Raw genomic sequence first — 23,357 nt, 5'->3', positions numbered from 1 at the left:
ATGCAACACCTAATCAATATAGACTTACCGCAGTTTCATTGAGTTCCTGCTGCAGTGGCAGGCTGAATTATCTTTTATGCAACTAGCCAACAAACCAGCTCCTCAGAATAATTCTCCGCCAGAGGAGGAGAGGTGAATTGACAGTGAATGGATTAAGTTAGCATGTGAAAAAAATCATTTTATTTTTTTGGCGTTTCCGGTTCATATTAACCAAAGTGCACTCAAGATAAGGTGCAGAGAGATGAAACCCTGAGTCTCATGACTGGGGGTATTCATGTCTCCCAGCATCAAGAAATTTGTCAGTTTGTCTCCCGTGCGGCAGATTAGAAATGGCGTAGGCTAGTTTCCTATTATGAGCTGTAGAAACGTTTTTAAAAGTTTTTTTAAAGTGACAAGAAGAATGGACATAGTCAGAAAATAAGCACTTTCATAAGAACATAAGAAAGGCTAGAAATAATAACAGGCCTATTTAGCCTGTCTGGTAGTTAGTAACTAATTGATCTGAAAGTCTCAGCCAGACATGGTATCAGCTTCAACGTTATGACTGGGAAAATGTTTGCATACTTTGTGTTTCACTGTTTATTCTGAAGAAATCCACTGGGTTGACAATGTTAAGGACTTTGAGTATTTTAAATACTAGGTCTCTCCAAGGTCTTCATAGTCTGTATGAGGGCTAAAATGTTTCAGTTCCTTATTGGTCTTTAATTGGTTCTGTTTTGATCGTTTTTTGGTTAGGCGCTACATCAACAATTCCCGAGTCCATGAGTACAACTGTTTTGAGTGATTATTGGAAGAGTTGTGTCAATAGGTTATGAATTTTGTTTCCTTAAGTACAATATGTACAGTAGGTTACATTAATCCTGATTTCTTCTAGTCTCTGAAATGCCTCTGCCTCTTTTATGTTAATAGCATTTGATAAAGGGCTTCATTTTTGTTTGAAGATTTCAAAGAATCTTCCACTGCCTGAAACATGTTGAAATTTGTTATTTCAGTATACAATGTTGAATTACAATTCATATCTTCATTTGGTAGTCCGTAGCAGTGGTTCCCAACAGTTATCCTAGAGGATTGTTGTTCAAAAGGGCTTTGTAATGGTATCAACCCTGTACCAATTTCTGAGTTTCAGAACTGCCCTCATTCAGGTATGCCAGAAATATAAGCAACTAGGCCTTTGCAGAAGGAAAAATGCTCAATCTGATAGTGTCTAATACAGTGTCATCCCCACCTGTTTATGTCACACCACAAACTGATCAACTAATAAGAGCTGCTAAGTCAGAAAATAATATGAGGTGAGGCTGCTTGAAGTTTTGTATACTGAGTTTGTTGGAAATTGTACCCTTGAAGTAGGGTATTTCTGAGAGATCGAAGAAACAAGTTAAATAAAAGTCTTACCAAGCAAGCAGATTAATTAAGTCATCAGATGTAGAGCTCAGCTGGAATGAAAATGAGCAGACACTGGTCTTGCAGGACCAAGGCTGAAAACTACTGTACTATAGCATACTCCTAACACTATTCCTTTAAATGTGTTTTTTTTGTGAAAGTTCAAGTTCAGGTTTATTGTCATTATATTATACTCATACACAGGTATATGGTACTGTATTACGAAATGCTATTTACAGTAGCTACTGTAGCTCTCGGACAGAGAGCAGTCTGTATCTGGGCAAAGTGTGGGGTCTTTGATGATGCTTAGAGCTTTCCTCAAGCACCTTCTGTGGAAACCATTGAATTCTCTTGCATATAGCTCTACTTTTCCTCTTCTGTCTTTCCTCTGTCTGGAATAGTTTATCTACTAATGTTATGTTAACTCCATCATTGAGCTCCTGAGCAAGGCCATTAACCCCAACTGCTTCAGGGGCACTGTACAATGGCAGAACCTGATGAGAGCAAACTGGGGTATGTGAAAAGAAAAATTGTATATAGCCAATAAAGTGATCTTATCTTATCTTATCGTTTTTATTTAGACAATTTTCTTTGATTACAATTCCATTACAGTTACCTGCTAAAATGGTCGTTTCTATGTCTTATATTTTGTGTCTAATATTCCTATAAGCACTTAAAAAGTGCAAATTATTATTAATTTGGCAGACAGTATAAATATCTGGGAAATTTCCTGGAACAATCTGAGTGAAGCATCTTACCCAAGGGTACACCACTACAGCAGACGAGACCCTTTTGCTTATGAGCCCCGGCCCCATCACCACTGCTCTACACTGCTGCCTCCTAAGCCCCTCTGAAAAAAAATGTAACAGGAAACATAACACCACTAACAATGCTTGATCAAATATAGGACTATTTGTTTCCCTTTTTAAGGTTTATGAAGCATATTCAGTCATATTCAGAGTCCTTACTGGATTCAGTCCTCCTTTTAATATATGTATTGCCAGGGTCAAAACCATTCAATTAATCAGTTCTAACAACCAGTTGATCACTTTGGCCTTCACTCTGTGAGCCTCATAACAATGTTAATTATTTGACTATTACCACAACTAATCAATAGCAATAGCTAGCGTTGATAGTGTATGATGAAGACACCATGACCCTAGTTAATTAAGTTCACAGCAAGCTGCAGTGTTAGTCTCTTTATACTGCTTGTGCATTATTAAATACTTTTGAATCTTTTTCAGGGTAACAATCTTTTTTTGCTCTTTAAGAAAAACATTAATGAATGTTATTATTCCAGTTTCATTGAATATGGTGTCTACTGAAATTAGGCTGTTCCAGTTATGTTAACAGGGGTAATTCTTAATATATAATAAATACATGAATTGTAAGCAATCTTCTGAGCTCCTGATTTTATAGTTTTGATTTTTCAATACCCAGCTCATTTTTGTGCAGGTGTTATTAAAAGTACATAACCTAAAATAGTTGCTCATAATTTAAGACCATAATTTGAAACACAAAATAATAGACAATAATAATAAGATATGGACATTTAAAACTTTTTACTTTGTCAGGAGTACATAAACATAGTGCACCATTTTTGTACAGAACAAGCAAAATATTTTGCTTGCAGGTTTAAAAACATAACATCCTTCTGGAATTCTCTGTTATGATTTTGGAAGTTGTTGTTGACAGAGGTTGAAATACCCCTAAGGTTGTTTAATCTGTTGAGGTAAATTTACTTGTCATTTCACATTTGTTTAAATTGTAGTTATAGTAGTGGGCTCTTACAAAATTTCCAAGTTTTTATTAATTATATGCCAAGGACTTCGTACATAACTTGAAATAAAAAAAAAGATTCAATGGGTTTACCTTTGTTTTGATGACGAGGAGCTTCACTTGGTGAAAACCAATACTGGGCGTTGAGGTGAAGGTTGTGAGGTCTTCAGTATTCCGGGAGGTAGCGATAAAGGAGAGGTCTGATTGGTTGATCAGTTAATGCGTCGGCATGTACAGGAATTGGATAAGACCGGAGCCTGATTAGGAAGAGTGTGGGTCATTTGTGGGAGTTTGTAGGGTTGGATTCTGGTTGTGAATGGTCTGACAGTAATTGAACCGCTTTTCTGTTTCTGGAATTTTTGGCACCAGTCTCTCACAGAAAAATGAAAAACAGTTCTCTTTTTTGAGTTGTGGTAAATAATGCAGTTCTGCGCCATTTTTTGTTTCCCTCCCAGGATGCTCTGCTGAGCCTTGGCTCCGTAATTGAAACCAGCTCCTTGAGAGAAGTCATCAAGGATGTACTGGAGGTGGTGCTCCCAAAAGTGGTAGGTATTCATTACCGTGGCAACAAATGGCCCCCAACTACACCTTTACGTTGAAAATATGAACATGACTCCTCTATTTGTTGAAGCAGTCATTTGTCTCTGTTCCTTCAGATCTTCTTTTTATCTTGATATGCCTGTTCACTTTGTTATTGTGACTGGTATGCTATACAAAACTATACTATGCTGCTGGAAATAAAATACTACACAATAATAAAAGGACGATATATATTTTCCGAACTTTAATGTTCTAATAATAATGTTGGCAGATGAAGGACATTTTAAGGTAGCTAAAACAATTTTCTTTCAAGCATCTGTTAGAATACTAGTGGAACATAGTATAGCTTCTGAACAATTCATAAATTTTAACATCTGTTTATTTGGAAATATTTCAAATGTATAGTAGTTAATTGAAAGCATGACCAGTGTTTTTAAAATCCAGCAATAACAATGGACATATTTTTGTCCAAAAACATGGACAAACAAAAATAGGAATCCAAATGGATAAGAGAGCTCATCCTAAACTGCCTAGGATTTAAACAGCAGGTTTGTTTAGTTTTTTTTTTTATATTTTAACCAAGGAATCAAATTGTCACATACTGTATGTTGTGGTTTCAAATCATGACGATGATCTCACATGTCCTGATAATGGACTTTCAATCCTTTACACAATGGGATGAATTTCTTAACTTATTCATTAAATAAAACAAAGAGATGTGGGTGTCATCAATTCAGCTGTCAAATTGATTAATTTGGAAAACTCCCTCATAAAACCATTTGAAAAAACTAGAAATGTAAACCTGACATGCATGCAAAATACAGGCTATCAAACATGAAGGAATAAGGTGGAAATAAATAATGCTCAGTGCTATAGTAAAATTATAAGGGTTTGTTATAGCAAAGCTTACCCTCTGTGGGCACTGCTGGAAGCAAGCCCTTTTTTTAATGAGAAATGCACTCTGTGTTTTTGATGGAAAGTTTGTTTTGCCTTTCAGGACCGTAGCATTTAAACTGTTGGGCAGTCACGCATGACATCCATCCATTATCAGAAAAAGGATTATTCCTGGTGAGGGTCATGATAACCTGAAACCTATCCTGGGAAGCAAAGCGGAACTATACACAAGACACACATACAGTACACACATACAAAAGGGCAATTCAGAGGCAGTAATTAACCTGACCAGCATATCGTTGGAAAGTGGGAAGAATCTGGACCCACCAAAACCCTATGCAAACACAGAGAGCACACGTGACAGACACGGTAATGCAAATTAAATTGATCGACACAAAAATGGTTCTACAATATCAAAAAAGTTTTCTTTGATTATTATATAGTCATCGGAATAAGTTCGCTGGAGCTGAAAATCTTAGGGAAAAAAAAACAGATTAATTCTGTAATGCAAAACCCTTTTACAAATACAATGTTTCAATGCCCGGTCTAATTAAAACAAGGCTTATGCCACTTTAATCCAAGATGTTTTTGTGTTTGTAGTCCTGAGAGTTAATCAGACAGCAGCATAATGTTCCATTTTGTATGCTCACTGGCCTGGTACTTAATTTAGATTTAAATGTGGCCGTAACTGATAAAGCATTCATTATCAATTAGATCAGGGAGGTGAACAGTCTGAGAGACTGGCACTTAAGACTTTTTGAACAATCAAAATTCTCTTTCACATTCCCAAGATATTATTTTTTATCAAATTAAATGTCTAACACTTAGATTTTGCAGACAGACAGCTTGCCTACAATATACACTACTGACAGTTCCCACTTCAGTCCAGTTCAGAAAATGGCTCACTGATTTCATGGGAAGTGTATGACAGTTTCACTATGGTGGTTTTAACTAGGGCTATGCTCTGGATGAATTTCTCTAAATGTAACATTCTGGAGATGTTTATTTAGAGATTAAATATATTTGAATTATTAAAAACACATCTTTACTTTGTGTTATAATATAAATATCCCCCTAATGTTATTAAAGGGCAATCTTTCATACCTGCATAAATTTAGACTTTTAATGAGTAATAATTCACTGTAGAAATATACCTTAAGTTCACTCATTTAGTAGCAATTTTCTTTATTTATTAAAGCAGACAGAGTGGTAACTCAACATGCTTTCCAGTAACACTATAATGCTGTTTTTTTTATTGCAATGATGACAGATACTTTTAATTTAAATTTCAGCAGTTTATCTTCCCAAATGGAGAGCAAGCTCCTGTTAAAAAAATGAAAAGGAAAATGTAACTTCCAGCTGGAAAGAGCCTATTTAGAAGCTATGGTAATGTTTATTCATTATATATTTTTGGAGGATATTTGTGGGCTTTGGGTACTGGAGAGGAAAGGAGGTCATGTTAGTGCTCAGCACAAGCAGTCATTTGCTCATTTCCAAAACAATTGCACAGCAAGAGTGTTATAAACTTGTAGCCTGAGCTTGTCAGAGCTGACACACGAGGCAGACCTGTATGCTGCACTCCTCCAACTACATCAGAATTTCCAAATCTAATGTCCTAGTAAGATGACAGGGTACATTGTGCAATAGAAAGTGGCATTATTTGATGGACCTGACAACTTGGTCATTAAAGATGCCATGGCACTGTGTGAACACAAGTGTTAACCCTGGTTTGCTGGCTGAATTTCTCTTTAACAATCTGGCCTTCCTAAAGCTCTCCTTAATTCAGTTAGTGAGGAAAAAATGGCCGCTACATGTCACACAAGTGGGTGCAGTAACCACTGTAGGGTGAATTGGATCGTCTCCTGTGAAAAGCACTTTGGGATAATTTGGGAAAAGTGCTGTATAATTCCTGTTATTAATTATTAAGTGAAATTAGAAAATGTCATACATTTTTTGAAATTATACACATATGTTCTAGTTTCAAGTCAAACCTCACAAACCTGTGCCAGATGAAAATGATTTATAATTGCCAACACATTGGAGCACCTTTTATTCGCTTCAGCATGTTGTCAACTTCTGACAGAACCACTGACAGATCAATCTATGGATAAATAGCAAGTGCACTTTCCACACAGCATGGTGGCAGCACTGTAACCTTCCCAAGGAAATTTGAGTAGGGCGCTGTGTCAGCATGCATAGGCTGCAAAGGAACAATTAAAGGTTCATTTAATGCTGAAAAGTAAAGTGTTTTGGGTGTGGAGCTTCCTTCACACACCTTCTTTTCTTTACCTTTCAGCATGAATTAAATGTTTACCTGTTACTTTGCATCCCAAAGAAATGGCACCTCACAAGATCATGTAAGTTCGTCTTTAGTCACAATTATTAAAATAGAGCCTACAACACTTACACAGCCATTTGCTGTCCCCTCATGATGACTCCAAGTAATTAACAGTACTGTTCTGGGTAACAGTATTCCATCAATGTAGTGTGATGCTATGATACCTCTACTACACCTTTTTTCTGTTGACTGTACTGGGCATCTCCAAGAGATGGCAACACACCACATAAAAGAAGTCCTTCAATGCTCTCCTTCTGTAACACAAGTACTAATAAAACTGGTAAAATGAGCTGGAAAAATATTTTGTAAATGGCAGTCAATTTAATGCATACACATACTGTATACTGATGCGCAATGAAAACAGCAACAGTCTAAGAATTACATCAATAGCTCTTTGGGTAGTGTTGATTATTTTAATACTATTGGTATTTTCGGGTAATATAAATAGAGCCTAAGTTATGTGATTTCATAAATTCACCAGGTATTGCAACACATGAGTTGTTATAGTTGCAAAAATTAGTTGCCTGAGAAAATGTGTAAATGATCTAAGTGCAAGACGAGCAAAAGACACCTCAGCAACTGAGGTATAAATTCAATCTGAACTGTTTTGAATGTCTGATAAAGTGATAAAGCAACCACTTAATGGTAGGTTCTCTGATCTTTGTTAATTGTTCAGTAATCCCCAGCAAATTGCAGTTAGAGAATCTGCCATTCCCCGTTTCTGCCACATGTGTATAGCCTCACCTATTTTATGTCCATAACTTCATCTTCCATAGCAGGCAATACATGTAATGTCATAATGCATACTGATACTCCTAGATTCATATCTCTTATGATTTAATCTGAAGCCTTCCCTGCAGAGATGAAAAACAAGTGCATTGTACTGAGGAGCAGACATTTTATTATCTTATGTAAATTAAAATGAATAAAAAGCCACGTATCTAGTCATCACTGATGGCATCTCAAACACTGTGGAATGAGTTAGACAAAATGAAGTACTCCTGGGACTTGAGCTGAAGGGGCTGGTCAAAGTCGACTTGTGCTTCGTTCAGGTCAATTGAGTTGAAGTCTCTTAAATTCCACTGTCACATGTTATCTATATTCATATATTCAGATATTTTCTAGTGGGGGAGTGAGAAAGTACAGGTACCTATGTACACTATATATTTGAAAGCTTATTAATTCCTAAAGAAACAAGCTACAGTATGTGAAATGTATATGCATTAGTATCGATCTGTGGCAGCAAGGAAAAAGCTACATTGATCTTTTGTATTCCAAATAGTGTTTGCTCAACCTAACTCTTATCTTTCAAATTATGTCATTTATCAAGACTCTGTAACCAATGCTTATTTTCTGTTTAACCATGTCCTTATAAAAGACAATTAATCCAAGGGTATGTCAACAAGTAAATTCAATTCATAAAACAAGCTACTCTTTTGCAACATTTGCATTCCAAGTGATTTCTTGACACTGTCCTAACAGAAGCATTTTGGTTACTATTTAAACTACAATTGCACCTCCTGTTGGACTTTGTGATGACTGGCAAACCTTTGTCCTTGGAGACCATTTTTTAATGGCACAAGGAGGTAAATCTCCAATGTAGTGATAATGTAGTTAGACATTCAAAGTCAGGGTCATTGCCTGTGCAGTGTCAGGTTGTAAGAACACAAGATGTTCCAAACAAGAGGAGGCTGCTTGGTCTGTTTCACTCTTTTTTTGCTACTGTAGTTACTGCGTGGTTCAAGGATTTCATCTAGTGGTTTCTACCCAAACTGCCAGGGCAGCAGCTTCAACAACATGGCATGAAAACTTCTTTCAGACTCCCACATCCCTGTGTGTAAAAAAGTGCCTCCCCAGTTCTAAATCTTTTCTTTAGTTTCCACTTGTGCCCTTTTGTTAATGTTTCCCTGTTGGTTCTGAAGAAGGCTAATAAGTTTTAAAAAATAAATAATTTTGATTGCTTGAATTACTGTAGGTCCTGTTGTAGTCTACATTATTCAATATGAAACAGATTCAGTTCTTCAGTCTGTCAGGGCAGTACATCCTTTTAAACTCAGGAAATTATCCGGTAGCATTTCTTTGGATTGGCCCATTATCACGTTTGGTAGGTTGTAATGTTTTGTAATAAATTATGCTGCTTTCCTTGTTCATGTTTTTCCATGAAGTCTTTGAAGATGTCAGTAATGGGTCAAGAGAAACACATTACTGTGTCTATACATTATAGATAACTAATGATAACAGAAATAAAAACACATTATAATAAATTACTACCTAATACTGTAATTCCTGAAGCACAGTGTTTCCCTTTATATATCTACAGTTTGTTTCACCAAACCAATGTGTACCTGTCTGCATTAAATGTCACCTACCAGGTGTTTGCTCAGTCTTAAAGTTTCTCTTGTTCTTTTTAGATTTCTTTTGCAGCTTCTATAGTGTTTGCACATCTTTATATTTTGGTGTGCTCTGTGAATTTGCCTAGTTTATTACTAAGTACACCAGAATTTAGATCAGTAATATACAGTAAAGGAAGAGCAGTGGTCTCAACACCACCAGTTCCCTAAATCTAAGTATTTAGCCCTTATCTGTATTTGTTTTTTGGGCTGTAAAGAGAAAATCTGTTAGTCTTCCTTTCTGTTTGACTTACACATAATTATAACAGTGTCTCCACACTGCATAAAATAAAAAGGATTGGTCCCTGAGAGTCCATAATTATTGTATGTGGCACTTTTCAACTCCACATGTCCCTATAGAACACAATGAAATACGAGTCTTGCAAAACAGGGAGACAATGCAAAGAATTAATGTGATTTTCAATTTCAAGTCTTGACTTACACTTGTTAGATAAATGGGTGTTATTTTCATTACAAGATACCCCATCCCAGTCTTAGAGATGTTTAAAGTAAATAAGAAGTTCCAACCACAACAATGTTTTGATCAAACGCTCCAGAAACATTTCTTCTTTCTTTTTCACAGGAGAATGTGTTTATCTATGTCTTGGATGTTGAAACCAACAGACTGCTTTGTGAAGACCCTCCCCATGAGTTGCCCACCGAGGGAAAGCTCAGGTAGGTTTTAGACACACAGCGTTCACTTCTCAGACAGGTGTCTAAGAGCAAGAAACATTGATATTTTAGTGACAGAGAATATGACAGCCTCTTCTGAATATAAGCAAAAATAGCTCCTTGTATAAAAAATGAAACATGTGAATAGAAAAGCAATTAAAGAATCCATTGACAATTGATAAGAGTAGACAATGCCAACAATGATGGTTGTCATAATTGAGATTCAGTTGAAAACTACATAATTGCTTCTTGATTAGTCTCATTCATTTCTGTTTCAGTATCAAGGCAGGCACGACCTAGTATTTATCATGGTTGTATTAATTGTGGTTATAGAGCAGTTTGCCTTCCTATAAAAATTCTTTCTGGAATAGCCAATAGTGTGTTGTTTTTCATCTTGGCTCAGAGCTACAACCCCCAGAATTGCACACAGGGAAGAATGAAAAAGTGTATACAGATGACTCTGGTCCAGCTTCCTTTGCACTTTTCTTTTTACACACTGCAAACCACAGGCAACTAAGCCATTTACAGTAAGCAGAGGTTTGGTGTTGACTGGAGGAAAGCCAATCCTTCACTGACAGCATTGCATGCCTGCAAGCAATCCAAGGGTCACAGGGCTTATTGCGTCACTGAGACCTGAGTGAGCACTGGCCAACTAATACCACCCAAACCTCTGAAGCACTCAGCCAATTGGGCGCCATGACTTGGTGAATCCCAGTCACAGTAGGCTAGTCACGTGGCCCATGCCGTGACCCCCGGTCATACAGCTCAAACGATTCTCTGTCGAGCATCTTTATTGTTTGAGCCACTCAGAAGGCTGCCATATTTCAGTTTTTACAAGAGAACAGAAGCTATTCCAAGGCTATTTGACAGCGGTGAAACACAGGGAATGTTTGCAACTCTGCATTGCTTGCATTTTGCTTGGAAACTGTGGCTGTTTCAGAAGGCCAGTCCAGAACCTCTGACCTCTCTGAATACCAAAAGCAGGTGCACTTTCCAAAGCGGTTAATAATGTGGTATGGAAGAAAAGGGAAGAGGGACTGATTAAAGCATTCCCTTTAATTGCTTGGCTGTCTTATTTCATTCTCTCAGTCTGAATGGCAGAGCTGTAAATCTTGATCGTCGCATCTGTTCAATGAAAAGCTGTCACCAAATTAATAAACCGGAAAAGGTTTTATGAGTCACAGGGGTGCCACATTTTAACCTCAGCCTGCTGATGAGTCCCAGAGGCTCCCAAGAGACATGAGAGACTAATAAGCAGTGGAACATTTTATTTCCTCCTGTGAATGTGGATACTTCAGTTAAAATTCAAATGGCTATTGTTTAATGATTATAATAGGAGGTTCCTACGTCTTTTGATCTCCCTAAGCTCTTGTTTTATTTGTGACATAATTCTTGATATCTAATTGTTTGTAAATCAGTCATCAGTATCCTGACAAGAGCCTCTCTATTAAAATGGTGGTGATGTACAGTAGGTTCTATCTTAAAAAGGATTAAAACCACTCAATGTATTCCTTTTAAACAGCTATTAGAACTAATTTAAAAAAAACAGTTGTTGTATTTATGTATTTTCAATTTATATTTTAGGCAAGCAGGCTATATTGACCAGAGATATACATTATAAACATTAATTTTATTGAGGGTCCATTTATATGCAGTGTCGAATTTCATTTTTAAATTCCTCTCTGCTCGTTTGCTCGTTGGACACGTTTAGTCATAAACAGAACAGAATAACTTGCAAAGTTGTCGATTAAATCTTAGTTATTCAATGAACATATTAAAAGTCATTCTTTACCTCACCTTTCTGATTTTGTAGATGTGAGCTGGGCCACGGCATTGATAGGTTTGCTGATCTCAGTTCTGTTCTTGATTCACTTTGGTTCAATGTTCCAATTAAAAGTTTGAGCTCTAGCAGTCCCCTTTTTTATAAATCTTGCCTGGAGAAACTCTCAAGCCATTTCTGGCAGTCTATTTTAAATAAGCAAAGTGTATTTACAAAGGATTGACAGTGCATTCATGTCATAATATTCTCCCCTTGTGTACAACTTTCCAGTATGGCACTTGTTTGAAAAGGCAAAAGAGACATGAACATGGCATTTTTAAAAAAATCAAGAAACTCTGTGCAGCAGGTTCATCTTATTCTAACCATTGGATGTTTTATAAATTGTATTCCTATAACGTCTGCTCCCATTTCTCGCTCTGAGCCAGACTAGATCTTGACCTCTGTACAGAAATGTGTTCCTCCTACCAAATATTCTGTCAGTGTCTGGAAAAGGGGAAGCATGTGGGTGAGAAGATGTAAACTTCATCTGCTTTTCCTGGCTCCCACATTTAAATTCTAGGGGCTACGGCAGGCTGTCAGATACCATAGATCATATAACTGACAAGAGCTGATTGTCAAGTAAGGTCGCATGTTACAGACTTAGAAAGTGTTTCTTATTTTTAGTATGGACACTTTCCACAACTCAGAAGAATACATCTTCAGGGACTAAGTCGTTATCTGAGATGAACTCCCAAAATGTATTGGGAATATTTATTGTCTGCAAAGTGCATAGGGTCTAGATTTAATGCTTCAGCCAAAGAGATAACATTCTAAATTCCCCTTATCACCACACAGGAGCATTGCTTGAGTACTTTCCCCATAGGGTTCGGCAAAGAGAACCTCCATTTTGAAACCATCTGGCACCATACAGTTATATCTTACAGTATTAGAAAAGGAATTGACTGTGCTGTAATCTTGACAACAAATCATTCCTGAAGACTCCTTCATGAATAATGAAATTGCCTGTAGCTGCAGTGTGCACTTTTTTGGGTCCTTCCCAGAAGTGTCACTGTGGAAGCAAAGGCTTTGTGGGTTTTGACAGCAACATCCATGCTTCTTTGTGGGGCACAGCACAAAATGTGTTTTTTCAGATGATTTGCCTTCAGAAAAGATTGGGCTAGATCACTTTTGATTTAAACTGCTGCGTTATGATTGCATTTGCGGGATAAACTAAAACACTACTTATGTTGAATAAAACAGTCTGTGCTCACAGGCTCACACAGCCTGTAAATGCAGAAAATCTTCCGAATACAATTATAATCATGGATGTACTTGGTCAGTCTTTGAGAAAATTCAAAGCCCTTTCTTTGTAGTTGAATGAAATAATGCTTATGGCTTTTTTAGATGTATAATGTGCTTGGACATGTTATAATATGCTGTTATGGTTGGTCACTACAGAGACTGATGCTTTAGCAAGCAGCTGTCAAGCATAATGGTGGTTGATTGTAGGAACTCCTAAAACTGTGCAGGATTACATTCCGAGTTCCCCAAAACTGTAAATATGTACATTGAGATAGTTTTCCAGCCATATTTACTGTACAGCACCAAAAACAGGCTGCCATTAATGTAGTGTATTATTCCCAGTGATTTTCTACAATGTTACAGAGAGATATTGGATCCAGAGTATGAGTTAAGTGTTTATGACACACCCTTAACAGCCGCATTAACCCAGAAGGTATTCATTGTATCGGCCTTCAATCTATTTAAATCAGAATATCACACATAATGATGATTATTATTATCATTAAAAAAGATCTGCTAAGGGATTATGAGAATTTTTATGAGACTGCATGCCTTATTCACAGAAATTAAACTTGTCATGACTCATTTTAGAAATATAAGTATTAAATACTATCAGATTAATTAAATGTACTGTCAATGATTTTATAGCTTAATAACGGTCTAGAGCTATTTTATTCTCCAGGCTCTTGAAATACACCTCTTAAAATAACTCATAGATTAAAGCCATTTGGAAAAGGCCTGTTGTTCACATTACTCTGTGATCTGATCTAAATAACCTGTGGTTATACAGTATATATAAAACAAAGTCTGCCAGTTTAAAGCACTAGTTTGAGTCGACCAAACATAGAGCTTATCATTCATCTTCAGTTTTAATAGCTTCTAGAAAGAGGTGCCTGCAGGGAAATTTACTTTCTTACATAGATTTGTGACCTTTAAATGTTATACATACATAATGACAAATGTAGTCCATCTACCTTATACTGTATTAAAAATACTAGTTTCTTGTAAAATCACTGCCACTGGATTCGCTGTGCTGCACTATAATTTTGGACCAATGACTTGACATATTCCATTCTATATTTTTACTAATATAATATATATAAACTTTATTTTATATAGCGCCTTTAAAGGTGGCTTCTCAAAGCGCTTTACAGGATGACAATAACAATAAATAAGAAGACTACAACAATAAATAAGAAGATTTCACAAGATAGGAGACAATTATAATTACAACAATACAACAATAACAATAGAGGAGACCGTGGAAGGTGGTATTAAGAAGAGCAGAGGGGTGAAGAATGGAACCAGTTAAGTAAAGGCTTTTCTGAAGAAGAAGGTTTTGAGTCTGGATTTGAAGGAGTTTAGAGAAGGTGACTCTCTAATATCCTTGGGCAAAGAGTTCCAGAGCTTGGGGGCATAGCAGGAGAAGGCCCTGTCGCCCATACAATGTAGACGGGCTTGGGGGACAGTAAGGAGGGCAGAATTTGAAGAGCGGAGGTTGCGAGGTGGGGAGTAGGGCGATAAAAGTTCAGACAGGTATTGAGGTGCCAAGCCATGTAAAGCCTTATAGGTGAGCATGAGGATTTTAAAGTCTACGCGGAATTTGACCGGAAGCCAGTGCAAGGACTCCAGGATAGGAGTAATGTGAACACTTGCACTAGACCTGGTCAGGATTCTGGCTGCTGAATTTTGGACATACTGCAGCTTGTTCAGAGTAGATTTAGATACCCCAGGGAGTAGAGCATTGCAGTAGTCAATTCGAGAGAATACAAATATGTTGATCAGCTTTTCAGCCACAGTTAATGATAGCATAGGGCGTAGTCTTGCGATATTTCTAAGGTGAAAAAAAGATGTTTTGACAGTATGCTGTACATGTGGGTCGAATGGTAAGCCAGAATCGAATATAACCCCAAGGTTTTTCAATTTTGATTGAAGCTCAAGTACAGAGCCATCTAAAGACAGGGTTACAGGACTGGCTTTACGAAGTTGATGGGGGGTACCAATAAGCATGACTTCAGTCTTGTCACAGTTAAGATGAAGGAAGTTTTGAGTCATCCAAATTTTTATGTCAGAGATGCAATTAGATTTAATAGAGACAGCCACATCAGTGTCGGGTTCGGTATGGATGTATATTTGAGTATCGTCAGCGTAAAAATGAAAGCTGAGGCCATGTGATCTTAAAAGCTGACCAAGTGGGAACATGTAAATGCTGAAGAGCAAGGGGCCCAGTATTGAGCCCTGGGGGACACCAGATTTGACAAGACCAATTTCAGACCTGTACCCATTGAGAGAGACAAAGTGACAGCGATCAGTGAGGTAAGACTTAAACCATTTGAGGGCAGTGTCAGAGACTCCAAACACAGTCTCGAGACGAGAAAGTAAGATGTTATGGTCAACAGTGTCAAAGGCAGCACTGAGATCAAGAAGGATGAGTATGGAAAGAGAACCAGAATCAGAAGCTATAAGGAGATCGTTGGTGACTTTGACCAGGGCCGTTTCTGTGCTGTGAAGTTGACGGAAGCCAGATTGGAGGGGTTCGAAAAGGTTGTTTGTCATGAGGTGGTTATGTAACTGAAGTGTGACAGCACGTTCTAGAATTTTAGAGAGAAAGGGTAAGTTGGAGATGGGGCGAAAGTTGTTAAGATTGTCGAGAGCCATGTTAGGCTTCTTTGGCACGGGGGTAATAGCAGCAGTTTTGAGGACCGTTGGTACAATGCCGGTGCTCAAGGATTCATGTATTATATTGAGGACAATGGGACAGAGAGAAGAGAAACAGGACTGGAATAAAGTGGTGGGAATGGGATCTAAAATAGATGTGGTGGGTTTCATGCGCGTAACTAGTTTGTTTAGGGATGCTGAGTCAAGAAGAGAGAAGCTGTAGAGACAGGAACCAGAGAAGTTGGATGAGGAGGGAGGAGGTATGGAAATTATATCCGTAGTGGAGAGAATGTGATGCCGGATGTTGTCAATCTTAGAACTAAAGAAATCTAAGAATGTGTTGCAAAGTTGTGATGAGGCAGGTAATGTGGTAGGGCAGTTTGGCTTGAGCAGTCTGTTGATGGTGGAGAAAAGATGTCTGGGATTGTTTTGGTGATTTTCAATGATGTGAGAGAAGTAGGTGGATCTAGCAGACTCAATTGTAACCTTATATTCAGATAAGTAATCTCTCCAGGCCTGATAATGTACATTTAGGCCGGAAAGACGCCACCTACGCTCAAGTTTGCGAGAGGCTGCCTTCATGAAACGCAGATGGTCATTGTACCAGGGGGCAGGGCGAGAGAAGGAGATGGTTCGAGTTTTTAAGGGAGCAAAGGTGTCGAGGGTAGATAAAAGAGCATTGTCAAGTAACTGTATTTTGTCCTCAAGAGGGTCATAATAATTATCATTAATAAAGAATGCACTTGTGGTGGAGAGAACATTAACGGGAACAAATGTTCTTGCATTTTTTTAGAAAAGCACAGCCTTTCTATAATGTGCATCCACAGTGCTTCCATAGTTTTCCAATTTAAAAAAAAAAAGATATGATTAACTATTGATGAGCTATAAACTCAGCATTCGGCCTGCTAAAGATAAGTTTAGAAGTGATCTGGTGGTTCACATTCAGATATGAAGTTAAATTCAATCAAAACACATTTTACACGAGTAAGGGTGTCTAAGTGTATTGTCATAAAGGTAAACAAAACTCTTTCAATGGATGTTTCCTTTAGGAAACCTTGGTTAAGGTCATAATATTTAGATTTTGCCTTCCCATATTTCTGTCAGCGTGTGTAATGTGTCTGTTATTGTGTAACATAATAAGTTGCCCTGGTATATTCTATAACACTGTATCAAACAATTCCTGAGCAGTCTGTTGGAAAGTGTGTGCCATTAATTGAATTTAGTATGGAAGATTAATGTAATAACATTAATAATAAAATAATTTTCAAACTGATGTAAATAATTTACAGTTGCAGTATTGGTATTTGCAGTTGCATATGGAAAACCTATATACCTCTATGTGAAAATACTGACTACAGCATAGTCCTTCTATTAAGTCTATAATGCATTTCCTGTTAGCTCCCTGGAATTTTGATCTTCTCTGAATTGTTTTCATTTCAATGCATTTAAGCATTACCAATATTATCCCCCAAGATCTAATTTTCTGTGCTTTTCCCAGATGGAAACATAAATCTTCTATTTGTGTACAGTATACTGTACCACAAAATATATATATAGTTTTATTACAACTGTATTGTGGGAGTCGTATATTTCTCTCCTTATAAGAAATTAATTTGGACTAGAGGGTATGTAACTCTGCGGACATTAACAAAACAAATTTATTATCTTGGTATTGTTTCAGCACAGACAGGAACACAGTTTGAATGGTATATATTGTTAATGCATGTTCCTGCTGGTGCTTTGTGTTTATCATGCTAGTACATTTTATTCAATTTATGGAGCTGTTCTACAGCAACTTGGCAAGAAGAACGTATTTAATTCAGCTTTCTGCTTCTGACAAAGAGTTCACATTTGATATCCTTGTTACAGTATGTTGAGAATTAATCCCTGGAAGATCAGGCATAGCAGTTAATTTGGGATACACTTTGCAAAGAATAACTTTTCCCCTATAAGTATATGTTTGGATTTGTTTGATTTGTCATGTCAGATGTATTAGTTATGTAAGGATCTATTTTTGAGCTTTGTGTAAATGGTCAGAATATACACAGTTGCACCATGGGTACAAAGTGGGTTTGAGACATTTCTGTTGACAAGTAAATGCCGTAAGTAGCAACTGTTTACCAGTTTGACGAGTGAACTTCTCCTTTCCCACATTTTAAAGCACTCTTAAGGATTTTGTGCAGGTTGTATAACAATGAGATAAGTGGCTTTGAATGCTGGCTTGGATCCCGTAACCTCCTGTGTATGGAGGAGGTTGGTGGAGAACTGAATGATGTTACAAAAGTTTTAAAGTCATGGCACTTCTTTTTGGGTATTTTTCGATCCTTTATTTAATCAGATAATGCAAATAAGAACAAATTCTCATTTGCAATGACAAAATATAGACCAGCTTATAGATCTGGTCACTTACTGGAGCAATCTGAGTGAAGTCAAGGATACCACAGCAATGTTCCTCTCAGTGTTCAGACCTATGAAACTCCAGAGCCCTGACAACGTCCAGGAGTTCAGAGACCCAACTAGTTGTACAGTATGTAGATTTCAGATTTCAGAAGCTTGGATTTGTTTCAAATAATGAAAATCACAATATGAAAATCACATACTGTATTTAGGGTTTTCTAGGAGGTAACAAGACATGTAAGCAATAAATACACTTCATTTAATAAGTAATAAAGAAGCATTTTGATACACAAGGAATATATATATTTATATTTCTGAAATTCACGAGTGTTGAACTATGAAATTATAAAATTGCCATTATATGTTGTATTTTGGGCAGCAGGAAAACATTTTTAAAACTTTGTGCCTTTCTGTAGGTTTTTCAAGCTACATTAATGTGTGGCCATTTATCCCTTCCCTTGTTCATTTCTCATGATGCTTTCTTTGTCACTGTAGAGTGAAAGTATGTGTTTTACTGGTGTCAAAGTCTGCTGCTTTCTGAGTCACCTTTCTGTAACATGAAATGAGGTAAACCTCTATTCTGAGGCTATCTCATTCATAATCTGTCCTTGTCTCTAATATTGTAGTGCAGCTGGATGTATTTAACTGTAAACAATAGTCAGTGTGGGGAATAAAATGAATAACTTTACAGATACTTTCAGCACAGATGTTTTTGGGCACAGGATGTCTTGACTGATCTATAAAAACAAGTGCCATTCCATTTGCATGTGAATGATTTATTAACATCTGCAACGCAATGCCGACAAAATTAACATGCACACCAGGACATGCTGTAATTGCATTTGTAATTGTTGTTTTTTTTTCCATTATTGTTATAAAAAGGATTATACTGATAGGTGCATGTGAAAATAATTCTATAGATAAAAAGAATAAATATCTGTAATAATAATGATCAGTGTGCTGAGTTTCTCTTTCTAAGGCGTTGATTTTCGCATGCACAGCCACTTTTATCTTTTACATGTGAGTTGCAAAGACTACATTATCATCACAAAAATAACATTGATGCACAACTCATTTTCAAGTGAATGCTGTTCCTGTCACGTGAAAGCTTTGCATTCTGAAAGCTGCAGTATAATCTCTGGTCCAGGGGTGAAGGAAAAAGACTCTTTCCAGTAGGGTCCTGTTCCTGCTCTGCAAGCTCTGTCTCTAGTGCTGGATGCAGTCAGGAGTAAGTTATTTAATCCCCTTCTGCTAAATCCTTCAAGTGACATTTTAATCAGAGTTCCTTTTGTAAGTGATTTAGCAACAGGACCTGCTGATACACAGATTATATTCCAGTCCCACAGTCAATCACCTTGCTTAAAATGATTTGCTAATTATTATTACATGGTTTGGCAGAGGGAAGGATCTAAGACTAATTCAAATGTCACTTGCAAGGCCAAAACTATCAGAAACTGACTGCTAACCTGAACTTCTGCACACTATGTAGTTCATTCTGAAGCACAATATATCACACTTAGGAATGTATCATACAGAATCTAAGGCAAAGTTTGATGTATAGAACCCAGAACGTTGAGGGAATGAGGCAGTAATGCGTTTGTGAACTGTGCTGTAACTCAGCGCTCTGAAAACAGGTCATTCAGATAAAGCTCCCATGAAACATGCATTGCCAGGTTCTGATAAGGCTTCTATGTTTCCCTCACTTGCTCTGTTAGTACAAGTTGCATTGACATAATTTCCTTCCAGTTTTTGAATGTAAGTAACAGGTGGATTACTTGCTTTCAACACCAGCAAACAGAGAAATCATGCAGTGTACTGTACATTGGTAACAAATGACGAACGAAGTTTCATTGCTTTTCCACCAAAGTGGCTTGCTGTTTCTTTACATTGGCAATGTTCCATCTATCCATTTTCAATCCTGTCCTGGTGTGAGAGACAGCGACAGAATATCAAGTAGAGAGGACCAGACATCTTTTTCCTCAGGAGCAGAATTCCAGGCCAGACAAGAGAGAGACTGCCTCTTGCAGCATGCCTTTTAAGATTTCCATTTAGCAGGATGTTTCTGGTAGAACTTCAACAGAAGCATCCCAGGATACTTTCTTACCAAGCTAATCTCAAACCACACGAGTGGAGACTGTAGTTCAGGACTCTCCCAATTAGCCTAGTTTCTTATTCCATCAAGAATCCCTAACCAGATGTCAATTCCCTTCACATTTGGAGATGCTGATTCTCATCCTAGTGACCTCACACTTCGCAGTGAGATTTTCAAGTGTGCATGTGTGTGTTTGAAGATCTCAGATTATCTGGTTAATAAACTATTCAATGAAAAAAATTGTATCTGGATAACATCATGAATAGGGTAGTATTTGCGTACTGCAAAATAATACGTTTCTTTTTATTTACAAATAATAGTTGTGGCGTACTGGACCACACTAATCTCTGCACCGCAAGATGTAAGAAACCAAACCTATCGCAGAAGCTAATTCTCTTTTCCAATTTCTCTCTTTCTGTATGCAGTCCAAAGTAATATGTGCATTCTCTTCTCTACCGGGTATTGTCTCGCCATTATGAATTCTCCAAAAGCGCTCAATTTTCTACATCTGCGGTGAGATTATTTCTGAGTTATTAGGTGGGATTTGTTTATCTAAACAAAATTAATTTCTATTAACAGCTTCCTAATAGGTATGCGAGGGCTTAAGTAGATTTATTAACACCTGAGACTCTTTGTTTTCATTAGTTTTTAAATTAAAAATGAGATAATCAGGTAATTTAGAAATGGACGCCCAGTGGGACAAGTGCAATGTGAGCTGTATGAAGGACAAGATGATAAAACCAGAAAGAGAAGTAATTATAGTGTTTTATATGGGTCTTTTGCCAGCAGTCTCCAGGCACAGTTGGATCTTAGTGCACCGTATGCTTCTGTGGAAATAAATTAGGTCTACCTCCCCATGGGGTATGTTGTATCTATCAACCAAACAAATACAAAAATAAGACTGGATTATGTGATTCAACAACAGGATTTACCTGTAAGTGCACGCTGAAGGTTTCCAGGATCCATCTGCAGATGCTGGAGATCAGTACAAGAAATATTTTAAGCAGGACCTGGCTCCTTATTTTCTCAGAGCTGAGGGATTAAATTGTCACTTTTGCATTAGCAAACTGATTATTTACTAATTTTTGAACATATTTTACATATGTGCAATATCTGAAATGTTTGGCATTTTATTGTGCTTGCATTGTAGTAGCTATTAGCAAGTAACAGATAAACTGGTAATTTGCATTTAGTTTGTATAGTTTTGGAACAAGAAGGTATGAGCTACGCAAAAAGCATGCTGTTTATCCATACATGAACATGCATGTAATAAATTCTCAAGCATTTAGGTAGAACAAATAGGAAAATTAATGTGGAAAAAATGTTAGAACGTATCTGAACACAAACATGTCACAAATACAATGAAGGTATACTTAGATACTGTTTAAAATGGTCTTTGTAATGCATAACGGTCTAATTTTACCAGTTCATGTGAGTTACAAATCAAGAAATTACAGTCCTTCAATTTTGATCAATAATGAGAAAAGAGACAGGTAAAGCACTGGGGAATATATATACAGCATATTTGGGGAATTAATATTAGGTCATTCTTATTGTTTCACAATGCTGAAGACAGTTGAACAGTCAGAAAATTCTTATTCTGCCTTTTTGCAAATATGAGTATTGAACATTGCACCTTACTGGGCTCTAATCAAGACTTTCATTTCTTCCCTAAAACAGAGCATACAAGTAATGCCACTACCTAGGATTTTCAGTCGTAGCCTTCATTTACATAATCATTAGAAAATCACAGCGAGTTGTAGAGAGTTGCAGCACGCCTGTTACCGTCAGTTGTGTAGTGTGACACCCCCAGCGACTCAGTCATAGCACTTTTAATAGCCCCTACAACTCTCTGTGACTCAGTACGATAAAATCGAACAGGTTTGGTTTTCTCGTAGCGAGTCGCAAGTCATAGGGGTGGGCTCTTGTGTCTGCAATAGTCAACAGCCAATGAGCGCTAGACCGGAAGTACAAAGCATAAAATGCGGCTGCAAGGAAAGAAGGAAAGCGAGTGTTTTGGTCTATGCACATGAAGAGGCTCGTTGAACTTTGGAGCCAGCACAGATGTCTGTTCAATGTTTCGTGTTTGTTGTTTGTTCCTCTTATTCCGGTGTGCTCCACATGGATTGGCTGCCAAAATGAGGCGACCTTTGGGTACTTTCACAGCGCAATACGAGATTTGGGACTGTGATGAAAAGTCGTAAGGGAATTGTGTCAGTCGCAGAATCGTCAGTCACACCCTGCAATTCCTAGCCGTAGAATTTTACACCCTCTAGGACAGAAAAGGAAGATTCAGCAACTGCAGTGATTAACTTTGACATGCTCTCCAACTAGAAGTCATGTTGAGTCCTGTAGTGTGACAAAGGCTTAAGGAGTATAGCATAGCTGTTTTTCTCACTCAGTCTCTCTCTCAGCTTTCAAGTAATTGTTGTTCCAGCTGTCTCTTGGACAAAACCTAGTCTTTGTTTCATTTTACAAATTACAATTTGCAGTCTTACAAGCATGTGCAGTTATTAACAGTACAGTTGATGTTAAACTCAATGGCTTCCAAGTCAGTGTGTTTCCTCATCACCAAAAGGTCCAGACCTTCTGTGAAGGAGAAATCTCCTTCATTTATCCCACAGAAGGGGATATCTATTGCACTAAATATGTATAGTGCCTATAGAAAGTCTACACCCTCCTTGGACTTTTTCACATTATGTTGTGTAACAGCATGGTCCCATGATGTATTTAAATGATAATCTTTGCCACTCATCAACACTCCATAATGTCAAAGTGAAAAAAAATCCTGACATTTTACTAAATGAATTAAAAATGAACTTGATGGTTCCTGGACTGTACCAGGTGATAGAGACAATGGTCTCATCCTACACATTACACCTACCTTACTTGTGTGAAAATATACTTTAATATTTCTGCATATCAAAGCATGGCCACACATTTATCGGATGTTCCTGTGCATGGGACAGATGGACTTGCCAGCAAGTTCTAACTACATGAACCCAAGATACACTTGCAGCTCATGATTGTTGAGTGGAATTTGATTTTCAGAGAGAACAACACTCCACTCTCTTGTAATGGCAATGTCTTATTGGATATAAGCATAGCCAACAGCTAATTTAGGACATGAGATATTTGTTCATTGAAAACTGGAAC

At 37.3% G+C, this 23,357-nt stretch overlaps 1 protein-coding gene across 3 annotated transcripts in view; it reads left to right on the top strand.

Annotated features, from left to right (window-relative positions):
- pde2a (phosphodiesterase 2A) overlaps positions 1–23,357 on the top strand; it is a 224,639-nt gene that overhangs the window by 141,309 nt on the left and 59,973 nt on the right. For all 3 annotated transcript variants that reach the window (XM_088639301.1, XM_088639303.1, XM_088639302.1), the window contains exons 3-4: positions 3,615–3,704; positions 9,905–9,996. In XM_088639301.1, coding sequence (XP_088495427.1) covers positions 3,615–3,704; positions 9,905–9,996 — 182 coding nt within the window. The remainder of the gene's footprint in view (positions 1–3,614; positions 3,705–9,904; positions 9,997–23,357) is intronic.

Source organism: Lepisosteus platostomus, chromosome 7 (genome assembly GCF_059453375.1).
Source record: "Lepisosteus platostomus isolate fLepPlt1 chromosome 7, fLepPlt1.hap1, whole genome shotgun sequence".
Lineage (NCBI taxonomy): Eukaryota > Metazoa > Chordata > Actinopteri > Semionotiformes > Lepisosteidae > Lepisosteus > Lepisosteus platostomus.
This window is presented reverse-complemented; position numbering and strand designations above follow the sequence as displayed.